Raw genomic sequence first — 14,754 nt, forward strand, 5'->3', positions numbered from 1 at the left:
TGTGCAAAGTAGGAGGATTCGTGTGAGGGATTCTGCCCCATGGCACACGGTACAGTAACAACAAGCCCAATGATAAATGATTAACGCAGTACTGGTGAACGGACATGCATCACTTACATATAGTGCAACGGGACACCACTGTGTCCTACTAGCACACTTATTTGTAAGGGGGGGGGGGGGGGGGGGCAGGGGGTAGGTAAAGGGCACTGCGGTGATTCAGCTTGAAGCCGGAGGGAGCAGAGCTCTTTCTATTTTCTATTGTTTCTCCATGGCCGGGCCCTCCCTGAGTCATCTTTACCTGCGTGTGCCCGGTGGGGAGTGGTTGAGTGTGTGGGTACGGTTTGGGTGTTGGCTGTGAGCGTAGAGCCACGGGGGGGGTGGCTCACCGACCGGTGCGGCAATTATACTAACGCACCTCTGTAGGCAATTAAGGTTTTTAAGAGGCAGCAATCAGCCTAACCTGTCTGTCGTAGCGTAAACGAACGCGCTTTAGGCTACCTTGCTAAGGGCAACTAAAGAATGTGCTCGGTGAGAGATCTGCAGTATGCTTACCAGCCCTTTAAGTGCAAAGTTGCATTCTACGTATGTGTCATATAAATACAATAGTAGTATCATTACTATTATGTAGCTACACATGTGGATCAGAAGTAATCGGGTAAAACTCTTGTTAAGACAAATGCAAACAAAAACGCAGCAAAGAATAAGTAAGGCTTAATAAATACTTGGTTCGTGTCGCACAAATAGCCTATCCAAATAGCCTATCCACAAGCTCACAACACAGACTATCTACAATACGGGTTGTGAGCTTGTAGATGGGCTACGTTTGGCATTCAACACTGGCGCGCAACGAAGTATAAATCAGGCTTACGGTTGGGTATAAGCCTACATGCTATAGACTTTCTCTCCTCGCTCTCTGCGTGTTCCTGTCCTCTCTCTCTCGATACCCACAGTGTTTACTGTAAAGGGGAGAGGGGTTGGGAGTCAACGGGTGCCTTTGCGTGGTAATGACCCGCGTGTCACTCGCTGGACGAGAGGCTCGGACCTCTGTGTTTGTCTGCTCCGGCGCTGTTTGTTTTCGTGACGTGTGGGCGTGTTTACCGGTGTGGGAGGGCGGCAGGAATGTGAGGTCAGGGGAACACAGAAGAGGGGAACACCACAGAGAGAGAGAGAGAGAGAGAGAGAGAGAGAGAGAGAGAGAGAGAGAGAGAGAGAGAACATACACACACGCGCGGTTCGGCAGAATTGATCGCCGAACATCAAAGCACCCCCCGAACCCGCGTCCAACTCTGCAGGCTTGAGGCAAATATTTACTCCAAGGTGACGTACGTATACTGGAGTAGTACAGGAAAATGTGTGAGTGCACTGTGGAACTGCGATGAGCCGCACCCCGCCACCAAACACAAGCACGCACAGACGCACGCACGCACGCACGCACGCACGCACGCACGCACGCACGCACGCACGCACGCACGCACGCACAACATAGAAAAATAATGAACAATCTCACCGGTAAGCGGAATTAAACTGTGAGGCCCCATGCGAATTGACATGTTTGATGTCAACATTTCCTAGAGAAATACACATGTCGAATACATGGGGTAATTTCCCCCACACTATGTATATATATTATCTCCTACATCAGAACAATGGGAATTAGGTTAAAAGTAGGTGAAGTATCCCTTTAAGTTAGGGCATCTCTGCTTTACTGTAGAGGCTAGTGAAGAATGACAATGTAGGGAGGAAGGGGAATGACATGCAACATAAGAGAGCATGCACTGGGTTTGCCCCCATGATTTGGGCATGTATCTGTGCCTATATGGTGGGATATGTATCCAGGACATTCCCTGGAATTGTAAATAATAATACTTAATAGCCCTTTTCTAAACATGGTTACAAAATGTTTTACAATAGCAAGATAAGATACAGCCAGTGGTGGAAAAAGTACTCAAATGTTTTACTTAAGTAAAAGTACCAATGCTGCAATATAGAAATACTCTAAGTAAAAGTCCGGAATTCTAAATTTACTTGTGCAAAAGTATTGGCATCAAAATATACTCAAAACCCCCTCAAGGACCCCTTCAGGGTCCCCGGACCCCACTTTGAGAACCACTTGTGTAGAGCAGTGGTTCTCAAACTTTTTATCCCAAAAGAGAAATGAGATGTTTGCCCGGTCGGGACTCAAACTAGTGAAAATAGCAGATCTACAAGCTCACAACGTGGCGTGAATTTTCACTACCTCTTAAAAGTTTGTATTTATTTATTTATGGCAATTATTTAAAACAATGTTTTAATTGTTGAAAAGTTATTTTTTATGTAGGAAACAAAAAAGGGATATTTACTCGCGACCCCAAAAATGTTGTCCTCGACCCAAACATGGGTCCCGGCCCACTGTTTGGGAAACAGTGATGTAGAGAGGATTATGTCATAACTCATTCAATGGCAAAAGGTGGAGTCTTTATCACTGCTTTACACGCCTCCAAGCAATAAAGAAGACGCAGCACAGTGTCATCTTGATCACCTCCAGCTGAGCTCTAAGGGTGCAACAGTTAATCGAACTAATCAATTTAATTGAGACATTCTAACACCACAAATCTTGTATGGGGGGGTCCTCTGGCACACAGTCTTTGACATGAAAACGTTTGAGCACCACTGATCTAACCTGCACCAGGGTTTCTGACTGTTCGACCGGGGTTAACCAAATCTTATCCAGATCGGTATCACCTCCACCCCTTTTCCTCTCAACGCTGTCTGTTTCAATATGCTTTGTTTCGCGTATTCCTTTGTGAGTGTGCTGTGTATTATTTCCTGTCAAGGACATTGACTTTCCCTGTGAGCAAAATGTGCTGCACGAATGCATTTCCACTTGACCTGAAATATTGTTTTGGTGTGTTAGACTCTGCGTGAAAAAGTAAATGATCTACCAAAGGAGGCGTTGCTAGTTCACTGTTAAATTGCTGTGAGAGGATACCATTAACTACGTTTAACCATCACATTACACTGCAACCGATCATGAGTTACCCTGTAAAAGGACTAACAGAAGTGTTGTTTTTTAACTCCCACGATCATCAAAGAGGTTGGTACCGTCTGCGGTCGGTTAACCCAGGTTACCTGACCTTTTGAACAAAAGGTCTTTCATTTTCAAAGGACTTGAATTGACGTTCTGACGGATCAGATGGGTTATGGGGCTGTTCAATTCAAATATTGCACTGCCTCTTGTGTTTTGATTCTTTGACTCTGCTTTCTGGGCATTTTGTTTTTCACTTTATCTCCATTTTTGTCCTTGCTGTAAAAGCCTGCCTTTCACAAATAGCGATAATAAAAGGTTTATTATGATTATGATGATTATGTTGACATGTCCTTCACTAATACAGATGAGTGCTTTAGTTCAGATGTAAAACAAACACACACACACACACACACACACACACACACACACACACACACACACACACACACACACACACACACACACACACACACACACACACACACACACACACACACACACACACACACACACACACTGCTAGTATGTCACAAGAACTGAAAACAGAATCACTAGAAATTGTGGTAGAAAGTGGTAGCCGCTAGTTATTCACATTACAATGTCAAGCAGCATCCTTCTCCTTTTCAGCCAATTATCACCCAGTATCAGTTACACTAGAATTGTAAACTCATAAGTCATAATATGCGCACACACACACACACACACACACACACACACACACACACACACACACACACACACACACACACACACACACACACACACACACACACACACACACACACACACACACACACACACACACACACACACACACACACGCACACATGCTGGGGTTTTTAAGCCAAGTCAGGGCAGTGTTATAGCGGATGACTCAGGGGATTAATCTAGTCTTGTCTGCCTCTCCTTCACAAATACTCCAAAACTTTGCATTTTCTTTAACAGGCAAACTCAAACAACCTCTAAGACTAGGATGCTCAGAGGGAATAATAATGCCCTCCTGTTCCGTGGTAAAGGCTGTCACCTGCAGAGACACACTTAGCCCTGCTGCCTGGCCTCAGCTCAAACCCCACCACCAGCCTCGTCTCCTGCCTTTCCCCCTTGTCAACACCGTCTGAGCGTTCCCACTGTCTGTCGCAATACAGGAAAAATACAATGGCAGCACGAACTTCCAAGTTCCCAGGCTGTCTCCTTTAGAGCAGTGTTTCTTTTTCATTTGAAGTATTTGGTTGCAGACATCCATCTGAAAATATTTTGTGCCAGGGACCCCCATACAAGATTTGAGTTGTTAAAATGTTCATTCCACATTTTTTTTTTGGGGGGGGGGGATAGCAGATCTACAACGTGCCGCGATGCGCGTGAGCTTGTAGATCGGCTATTTTCAAATATCCTGCGTTGTGTATATAGGACCCCTGGGAGTCACCGGACCCCACTTTGAGAACCACTGTTTTAAAGGAAGACGGGGGAAAAAGTCCTTCCTAAGTGACAAAACTCTCAAAAATGCTTTGCCATGGCAAGAGTGGGCTGGCATTTTATTTTTTTCATAAGTGAAGCATCATGTCTCAACAGTGAGGTTCAAGTCTTTCTCCAAGTGTTCACACCAACACCGCACACCAATACCACTGCACACAACGTCAGTTATTTTAAGCCCCGACTCTTGTGTAATGTCTCTATCCGTGACATAAGAACCTCTCTGGTATCCAAATGGTTTCGTAATGCACGCAACTACAATTTGCTATGGAAAAACAGTTGGGGTTGGTATATCATTGGGAAACATTTTGGAGGTGGGGATTATTATTATTATTACTCTACAGTCACAAAATCACAGCTCTGCAGAACAACACTTTAGGGAGAAGAATGCAGCGAGGCAGAGAGAGAGGGAGAGAGAGAGAGAGAGAGAGAGAGAGAGAGAGAGAGAGAGAGAGAGAGAGAGAGAGAGAGAGACAGAGAGAGAGACAGAGAGAAAAGAATCTCTGTTGAGTCAGCAGACTTACATATCAAACACATAACTCGGGAAGAGTCAGATGACTGTCTAAGGTCATGGTAGCAATTGCCCGGTTTACTGAATTACCATAAACTGGAGGGATGATGACAATGAGGAGAGAGAGAGAGAGAGAGAGAGAGAGAGAGAGAGAGAGAGAGAGAGAGAGAGAGAGAGAGAGAGAGAGAGAGAGAGACACTGTTTCACATGACCTCGAATGCAGCTCTCCCCATACAACCAACCAACCAGTGCAACCAGTCACTTATTAGCTCTCCTCCTGCATCCACCCCTCATGACAACCACTGGGCAGTGGTGGAAAGTACAACATATATTTACTGAAGTAGAAGTATCAATACTGCAATGTAGAAACACTCTGTTACAAGTACAAGTCCGGTAATCCAAATTTTGTTGAGTAAAAGTACAAAAGTATTGGCATCAAAATATACTTAAAGTACCAAAAGTAAAAGTACTCATTATGTAGAATGTCCCGTTTCACAAGGTAATGGTATCATATTATGTATAAAATGTATTCAAATCTTTTGAAAATAGCAAATCTACAAGTTCACAACGTGTCGGATCGCGATGCGTTGTGAGCTTGTAGTTCGGCTATATTCAAAAAGCCAAAGTTTAAATAGAGCTGAAGTGGTTAATGTATGTTTTGTAATGATAATTCAAATCTAAAAAGTAACTAGTAACTAGTAACTTAGTAACGTAAGGTTTTCAAATAATTGTAGGAGTAAAAAGTACAATATTTGCCTCTGACATGTAGTGGGGTAAAAGTACTGAACATTGGAAACACTCCAAAGTAAAAGTACCTCAAAATTGTACTTAAGTACAGTACTTGAGTAAATGTACTTAGTTGGCCTACTTTCCATCAATGCCACTGGTAAAAATGGAATGAAGTGTCTACAGGTAAAACGAATTATTATTATTTTTTAATCTGATTTCAGTAATGACCCTCAGCGGTTCTCAAAGTGGGGTCCAGGGACCCTCAGGGTTCCTTGTGGCGGGTTCTAACAGGGACCCTTACAGGTCTGTGTAACTCTGAGAGTATACAAATGGAACAGGGTCCATTTGGTTCCATATGTATACTCTCAAGAGTTCTGGAGGTCCTTGAAATAAAAAATAAAAAAAACGCTTGACTAAATCAAGTCACTGTCAATGGGTTATTTGTCAGGAATATGAATTATGATACATAGAAGCCTGTGTGTGTGTGTGTGTGTGTGTGTGTGTGTGTGTGTGTGTGTGTGTGTGTGTGTGTGTGTGTGTGTGTGTGTGTGTGTGTGTGTGTGTGTGCGCGTGAGCGTGTGCGTGTGCGTGTGCGTGTGTGTGTGTGTGTGTGTGTGTGCGTGCGCACGTGTGTGTAACTATACACAGAGTGCATATCTCAGGTACAGTTGCATTGTAGATGGAGAGAGAGTAGAGTAGTAGACCACCACCAGATCTAACAGACCTTACCTTCCATCCCGCAGAGCTGTTGCTGTCCCCTTTGTCCTTGAAATAAGGGACGCTCTTCACCATCCAGTCGTAGATCTGCGACAGGGTGAGCCGGCTCTCCGGGGAACTCTCGATGGCCTTGGTGATGAGGTCGGCGTACGACATATTCCCCCAGGCGTTGCGGCGACTGGAGCTGCTCTTCCTCTGCGCCGCCGCCGCCGCGGCTGCAGCGGCGGCCGACGAGGATGATGATGATGATGGTGATGATCCTGCTGCTGCTGATGATGCTGATGCTGATGATGCCGATGCTGCTGCTGAGGGTCCGACCTAGGGATGGGACGATAGTCGTTATTATCGTTTATCGCGATATAAAACAATACTTGAGTATCGTGGGGATTTTGATTTATCGTGAAGTTGTTCGTACACTAGGAATTCGTTTTTGTTGAGCCACAAATTCAGTACCTACTTAAAAGTCTCTATACACTGTAAAGAGTGCATTTGGTACGATCTTATTTCACTCTACGCAAATCGATATGCCAAAAAGAACAGATCTACAAGCTCAAAAATGTGTGAGCAAAACTTGTGAGCTTGTAGATCTGCTACAGTATGTTTGCCAAACGTTCCCCCCAGAATAGGGATGCTGGGGGTTCAAGTGGTTCAACAAAAGTGATATTTTGAGTTTTAAGCATATTTTGATTGCGATAATATCGTGAAATCGCAATTATTTTTGCCACAATAATCGTGACATGTCATTTCCATATCGTCCCATCCCTAGTCCGACCGGGGAGGACAGGAGAGGCACCTGTTGTTGTTGATGTGGGAGTTGCTGCGGACCCCCCTGGTGCTGATGTTGTTGTTGTTGTTGTTGATGATGATGATGATGATGGATGCAGGTGTCCTGACACTGGAAGTCACTGCACTGATGGAGGATGACCGGCTTGAAGTCCTCCGTCTCCTCCAGCAGACCGAGGCTGCTGATGATGAAGTTGCTGTCGGTGCATCCTCCGGGCTCCTGCTTGACGGAGGGCACCGGCGACGAGGTGTTGGAGTCTCCGCCCGGTCCCTCGGCCGGTCCTCCTCCTCCTCCCGCCGCGGGGTTGATGAACTCCGGCCGCGGCAGGGGCCAAGTGCACGACCGGGGCCGCGAGAGGGGCTCGAAATCCGGGTCGATCTCCACTAGATTGTGCGGTTGATGTTGGTGCTGGTGCTGGTGATGTTGGTGTTGTTGGTGGGCTGCTCCGTCCGCCATGGCTATGAGGGAATAGCGGAGCTTTACCAAAAACAAAAAATAAACCCGTTAAACTATCACATACAAAAGTGTTGTGAAGGACAATAAACTCCTCGATGAATATTTATGAACAGAAAAAAAATAATCTCTCAATAAAAAATAAAAACTCCCTCGAGGGCTACATTGAAATGTCACATTCCAAGCCCGCTTTTCTTCTTCTTTCTTTAGTAATAATCTCAGTCCAAAAATAAATGTGAAATATTGATTTTTGTTTTTAAAAAAAAGCCCTTTGAAAAAAAAAAAAAAGTTGTCTGGTTAAGTTGATCCACTTTGTTTTTCAATCCTCGCCGCGCTGATCATAATAACATTCCGCTCCGCTCTGCACTGTACTGACTGCTGCTGCCTGTTGACTGTGATCCTCTGTGTGTTGTGTGTGTGAGACTTTTACTGGAACTATCATCTGTCAGCTGATAGGCTGCCACCCACACGTTTGACTGGCGCCTCACAGCCTCCAATGACAGCCCGTCTACACTCAGCACACTGTCACTGCCTCACCGGTAAAGCTGCGATCCGTAGTTAAACTATTTTTTTATTTTGATAAATAAAACGTTATTGTATCCAATTTGTATAGCAGTGGTTCTCAACCTGTGGGTGGGGAGCCGCCCGCGCCCCCCCCCCCCCTCCCGTGGTTTTCAACCTTTTTCGCGTCAAGGACCCCCAAATTGACAAATATTAGCACACGGACCCCATTTGAAAAGATATGCCAGGGACTCAACCATTTAGATTTCTTGGGGGTCCCAATCTACACTGTATCATCAGCATTAGTGTTCATTTAACTCTGAGAGTGTGCAAATGGTTCCATTTGTACACTCTCAGAGTTACAGACATGTAAGGGTCAATTTGGTTGCTAACTATTAATTTGGCTGGGGACCCCCTGGAACCCCCTCAAGGACCACTGGTGGTCCCCGGACCACTTGTTGAAAACCCCTGATTTAAGGTATTCAAAAGTTTTGAATATCTAAAAGAAAATAAAGAAAGAATATAAAAAAGACTATTAGCATACTGCATCATAAGTAATCAACAAACTATAGTTTACTATAAAAACTGGTCAAACGTTGGTCAAATTGTCAAATAATATAAGGAGGCAATTTCTTTTGAAAATAGGCAATCTACAAGCTCACAACGCCTCACAATGAGCTTGTAGATCTGCTATGTTCACAATATTTACCTAAATGTAATGCCTCAACTCCTACAATTCCAAGTGCTTGTCATGATGTGCATTAAATTCACCCATTCACACACACATTCATACACCAGCAGGCTGGCGGGGTGCAAGGCACCAACCTGCTCATCAGGAGCAACCCTGGGTTCAGTGTCTTGCTCAAGGACACTTTGGCACCAACTCTGGGGGAGCTCGGGATCGTTCCCAAGCCGCTCTACCTCTTGAACCATTCAATATTTTTAAATAATATAAAACATGAGAGAGTCTTAAAACCCCCCCTGGAACCCCCGGGGGTCCCCAGTAGTGAGTAGGCCACTGTGGTAGAGTACGTATGTTAGTAGCCTACAATAAAACTAGCACATGAGTGGTTAGAGTGAGTGTTCGGTAACACTTGCTCTGCTCATAAGGTACCCGTAATTAACGCTTAATTTATGATTACTTAGTACATTATTTAAGCGTCAATTAAGCATTAATTCATCATGAATTCCTTGTTTTATCATTAATTAACATCATTAGTTAATCATGAGTTAAGCAAAGTTGCTTTATACATGAATTACAAGGAATTCATGCTTAATGAATGCTTAATTAACGCTTAAATAATGTATTAAGTAATCATAAATTAAGCATTAATTGGAGGTAGTCTCCCTAGTAGCCCTTCCACCGACAAATTTAGACCCCGGTGTTGGGTAGGTCTAGCCTACACCTACTGTTAAAAAGTAGTACTGCCCCAAGCTCATATGCGCTCTTCCCTGGCCAAACCGGGGGGAGTCCCTCTTGTTGAGCGGTAAAGGTCTGGGCTCCCATGCGGGACGCCAGAGTTCAAATCCTGGACATGAAACTTACGGAGTGCAGCTTTAACACTCAGGATTGTACTTGTGTAGTAGGGGGGCGGGGTGCAGGGGTCCGTGTTGTCATTCTTTCACCTTGTAAACATCTTCTTAAGCAATCACACAAGCACGTTTGTAAATGGAAAAATAGCACGCCGAACTCATGTGTATTTTTGTAATGAAATTCTGAGGTGTTTTGTAATTTAATACAATGTTTTTTCTATACTTTAAATTAGCTTGTAGAAAAAACAAAGAACCCAATGTTTTTTTTTTAACATTGGGTTATTCAGTGGTGTAAAGCAAGTACATTTACTCCAGCAGCCTACTGTAGCGTACGTTGAAGTATTTTCACTTTACTGGAGCATTATCCAATTTTCAGTACTTATACTTCTACTGATCTACTCCACATACATCTCAGAAGAAAATAATATTGTACTTTTACTCCACTACAAGTAGGCCTATATGAAAACTTTAGTTACTACTAGTTACTTCATAGATTTAGATTATTATTACAAAACATACATATGCACTTCAGCCATGTATATATATATATATATATATATATATATATATATATATATATATATATATATATATATATATATATATATATATATATATATACATATATATATATATATATATATATATAATCAATCCTGTTATTTGTAGCTATATTTGACCAGTGGTGGAAAAAGTACTCAAAGTAAAAGTACCAATACTGCAATATAAAAATACTCTGTTACAAGTAAAAGTCCAGAATTCAAAATGTACTTGAGTAAAAGTACAAAAGTATTGGCATCAAAATGTACTTAAAGTACCAAAAGTAAAAGTACTAAATATTTGAAAATAGCCGATCTACAACCTCACAGATCTGCTGCTTGTAGATCTGCTATTTTCAAATAGCCTAGGCATAAAATAGGGTTAAAGTGGTTAATGTAGGCTATGTTTCATTATATCATAATTTATACCTCAAAAGTAACTAGTAACTAAAGTTTTCAAATAATTGAAGTGGAGTAAAAGTACAATATTTGTCTCTGAAATGTAGTGGAGTAGAAGTAAGAGTATTGGAAATTGGAAATACTCAAGTAAAGTACAAATACCTCAAAATGTTACTTAAGTACAGTACTTAAGTAAATGTACTTAGTTACTTTCCACCACTGGCTATATTTGACTAATTATTTATTCCTACATGTTGTATCCCAAGAAGGACGCTGTTAAACCTATAACTCATGTTAAAGTAGTAGCACATTACTTTGAAATGAAGTGATTTACTGTCTGTGGAGCTCAATAACAGATCAGTGTGTCTATTGTGTGAGTAGTAATAACAGTGTTACATTGTGAGTGGCGTTCTCACAGGACTCATAAACATCATTCATATACAGCTCAATGCAGTGGTGTAAAGTAACTATGTACATTTCATTTACTCAAGTTTTCAGTACTTATATATAGGCTACTCCACTACATCTCAAAGGCAAAATTGTACTTTTACTCAACTACAATTATTTGAAAACATGAGTTACTAGTTACTTTGTAGATTTTGATTGCTATTACAAAACGTACATCAATCACTTAATTCAGCCCCAAATAGATTTCGGCCATTTGAAAATAGCGTATCTACAAGCTCACAATGTGTTGTTGTGAGGAACCTTGTGAGCTAGATCTGCTATTTTCAAAAGATTTGATACATTTGAATACTTGTGAAACGGGACATTCTCTATTCAAGTAAATTTTGAATTCCGGACTTCTACTTGTAACAGAGTATTTCTACATTGCAGTATTGATACTTTTACGTAACAAATGCTCATTTTTTTCCCACCACTGCTTGCTGCCTCGCTGAGGGAACTCCGTGTGAAGTGTGGTGTGTGGCGACACCTTCTGGTCATTTTAGTGTGCTACTTTAGCCCAGTTGTGCTTTTTCATGCCAATTAAAGCATTGGTTCTCAAAGTGGGGTCCGGGGACCCCCAGGGGTCCTTGACAGAGTTCCAGGGGGTCCCCAGCTAAATGATAGATTAGGAACCAAATGGACCCTTATGGGTCTGTAACTCTGAGAGTGTACAAATGGAACCAAATGGACCCGTTCCATTTGTACACTCTCAGAGTTACATTAACATTGATTTTACAATATAAATTGGGGTCCAAGAGATAGAAATGCCATTAAATGGGGGGTCCGTAGCCTAATGCATGTCAAACAGGAGGTCCTTGAAATTAAAATGGTTGAGAATCACTGCTATAGGGCTGTAAACATATTCTCTTATGGGGGTCCCTGGCATATCTTTTCAAATGGGGGTCCGCAGGCTAATAAATGTCAATCTGGGGGTCCTTGACATGAAAAAGTTTGAGAACCTCTGCAATAAAGGACCCCCCCCGAAAAATGATATATTTGGCTGCGGAGTGCGGACTGCCATCTCAAAGATATTTTGTAGAAATGTGAAAATATAGAAAAAAATATTCAAACACTTTCTATATTTTTCAAAAATGTTCAGAAATAGCAGATGTACAAGCTGGCAGTGCAGCAAAGTGACCCTGCTGCGAGCTTGTAGATCTGTTATTTGAATAGCCAATGTATACATTGATAAAGTGCTTAAAATGATTGTGATGATTTATTAACACAATTGCTGGGGACCCCCTGGAACCCCTCAAGGACCCCTGGGGGTCCCCGGACCCCACTTTGAGAACCACTGTTGGTCTCAGCCATTAAAACAACCACAGCGACCGTTTCCAAATGATAAATGGGACTAATTATATTTTTTTAACGACCATATTTAATTAATTAACATTATAGGCTAATTAATTCAGTGGCCTTGTGGTTAGAGTGTCCGCACTGAGCTATATACCACCAAATAAATACTATAAAAAGAGGGGCAATACTGTTATTGTAGTAGAATGCTCTCTTTTAGGCCTGATAAAAAACGTCTGTGTGCCCGCATTTATTTATGTATTTATTATTCTTCCCTTCATTAATGTGCCGCAAGAACACGGTGCAACAAGACTCGTTGTAACAACGAGTTGAACATAAAATAAATAAATAAAGAGTTAAATAAATACATTAATATATAGTTATTGAAGAAGAGTTAAATAAATATTTATTTTAGGGGAGTTAAATAAATAAATAGTTATTTAAGATGAGTTGAATAAATAAATAAATAAATAAAACAACCAGTAGGGGGCGGAGACAACCATCGTCTCATATTGCGCCTGCGCAAGCCATGTGACTTTGTTATTACCACGTGACATTTCTTCCGGCGTTGCCATGTCTGCTTATTATAAGTGACTTTGGGCTTGTTTTTCTGTAAAGTTGCTTGTAAATATTTGTAGTTGCGGGTTGCGGTTTGTGGGCTTGTTTCTAAAGTGTACTTGCTTATTTGTCTTGTTTCCTACTGTTGTTTAAACTAGTGGTTCTCAAACATTTTCAAGTCAGGGACTCCCATCCCATATTAATATGTATTTGTCTGCGGACCTTCATCTGAAAATGTTTTTCAAGATTTTTTTTTCTTTAAAAAAAACAGCAGATCTACAAGCTCACAATGCGTCGCATTGGAAAGCGTTGTGAGCTTGTAGATCGGCTATTTTCAAATAGCCGTAGCCTAGTCGCTTCTTTCGGGCTTGTTTTCATATACCTGGTTGCTTATTTCTCTCGAAAAATTTGGCAACACTGATTTCTTCCTTCCACACACACACACACACACACACGCACACACATACACACACACATCCACATCATCACAGTAAGTTGTTCACTTCATGATGAAATGTCCAGAAATAGTAAACACACACACACACACATCTGACGTGGAACTGAGAAAGATAAAAGTGGTGTGAATGTTTCATATTCCTGGAGTTCATTGACACACGTACAAGAGCAACCATCCCTCAATGTTTGTAACTACATTACAGCTAAACAGTTAAGCACAGAGTGAAGCATCGAGGAAAACTAACCTGTCAAAGTAAGTGTGTTTATTTACTTGTAACGGTTGTTGGCAGTGGTGGAAGAAGTACTCACTCACATGTTGTACTTAAGTAAAAGTACCTATACTAGCTGTAGAATACATACGTACATACAATACCTTTTCAATCTACGAGAGTTGTAGACACTTCTCCCCCATTGTCACCGGGACTTTCAGCTCCTAGCCTGTCCGGGCTCCAAACATTTACAAATACAAAAATAAAGGTGCTTAACCCCAAGTCCCAAATGTTAACTAACTGTCAGGAGTTCTAGTGCAATGTAATAATCCATATTCTTCAATAAATAAGTGTTTTAATCCCGTATGTGGCCGAACGCCATTTTTTCACCCTCGTTTACTTCCTGTTTACATTGAGTGTAATTCCGGGTTTCACCGGATGCGCCCCGTCACTACCGCCCATTGGGAACTTCCGACAGAATCGGCCACAGACGGCATTAAAACACTTCTTTATTGAAGAATATGGATTATTTACATTGCACTAGAACTCCTGACAGTTAGTTAACATTTGGGGCTTGGGGGTAAGCACCTTTATTTTTGCATTTGTACATGTTTGGAGCCCGGACAGGCTAGGAGCTGAAAGTCCCGGTCACAATGGGGAGAAGTGTCTACAACTCTCGTAGATTGAAAACGTCAGAATCATAAATACGTCTACAAGAGTTGTAAGTATTCTACAGCTATACCTATACCACAAGCCAAGGTAGAAGTAATCGTTACAAATAAGAGTCTGGTATAAAAAATGTACTTGAGTAAAAGTAAAGTATTCTCATTAAAATATACTTAAGTACTGAAGTAAAAGTACTCATTATGCAGAATGTCCCATTTCACAAGTTTCCAAAAAATGCTTTGAAAATAGCAGATTTTGGTGATAAGCTTAGGCTTTTTACAGGGGGACCAGTTACATACCTGTAAGGTGCTCTTTTATCCATAATGACTTCACAGTAACTAAGATATTGGGGTGAACAAGATAGCAAAATTGGTCATTTTAATTTGCCTTTGAGTCAGTCCCCCTCTTTCTCCATTTTCTGCTGCATCTTTTGTTTTCTGTTGTAAGTGATATATAGCCTATATGTTTTTTGTTAAAACTAA

General features: G+C 41.7%; 2 protein-coding genes across 4 annotated transcripts in view; one reads left to right on the forward strand and one right to left on the reverse strand.

The window, feature by feature from the left end:
• foxo1a (forkhead box O1 a) overlaps positions 1-8,066 on the reverse strand; it is a 56,897-nt gene extending 48,831 nt beyond the window's left edge. For both annotated transcript variants that reach the window (XR_014601374.1, XM_084065463.1), the window contains exons 1-2: positions 7,228-8,066; positions 6,447-6,752 (exon numbers count right to left, since the gene is read on the reverse strand). Coding sequence is in view for 1 of the 2 variants with exons in the window: in XM_084065463.1 (XP_083921589.1) it covers positions 6,447-6,752; positions 7,228-7,674 (753 nt within the window). In the remaining variant the exon portion in view is untranslated. The remainder of the gene's footprint in view (positions 1-6,446; positions 6,753-7,227) is intronic.
• A 5,359-nt stretch (positions 8,067-13,425) lies between these two features.
• The window catches only part of LOC311051013 (rhomboid-related protein 4-like), a 31,355-nt gene continuing 30,026 nt past the window's right edge, over positions 13,426-14,754 (forward strand). For both annotated transcript variants that reach the window (XM_084065358.1, XM_084065357.1), the window contains exon 1: positions 13,426-13,650. The gene's annotated coding sequence lies outside the window, so the exon portion shown is untranslated. The remainder of the gene's footprint in view (positions 13,651-14,754) is intronic.

The sequence above is a fragment of the Gymnoscopelus microlampas genome (assembly GCF_963454915.1).
Source record: "Gymnoscopelus microlampas genome assembly, chromosome: 8".
Classification (NCBI taxonomy): domain Eukaryota; kingdom Metazoa; phylum Chordata; class Actinopteri; order Myctophiformes; family Myctophidae; genus Gymnoscopelus; species Gymnoscopelus microlampas.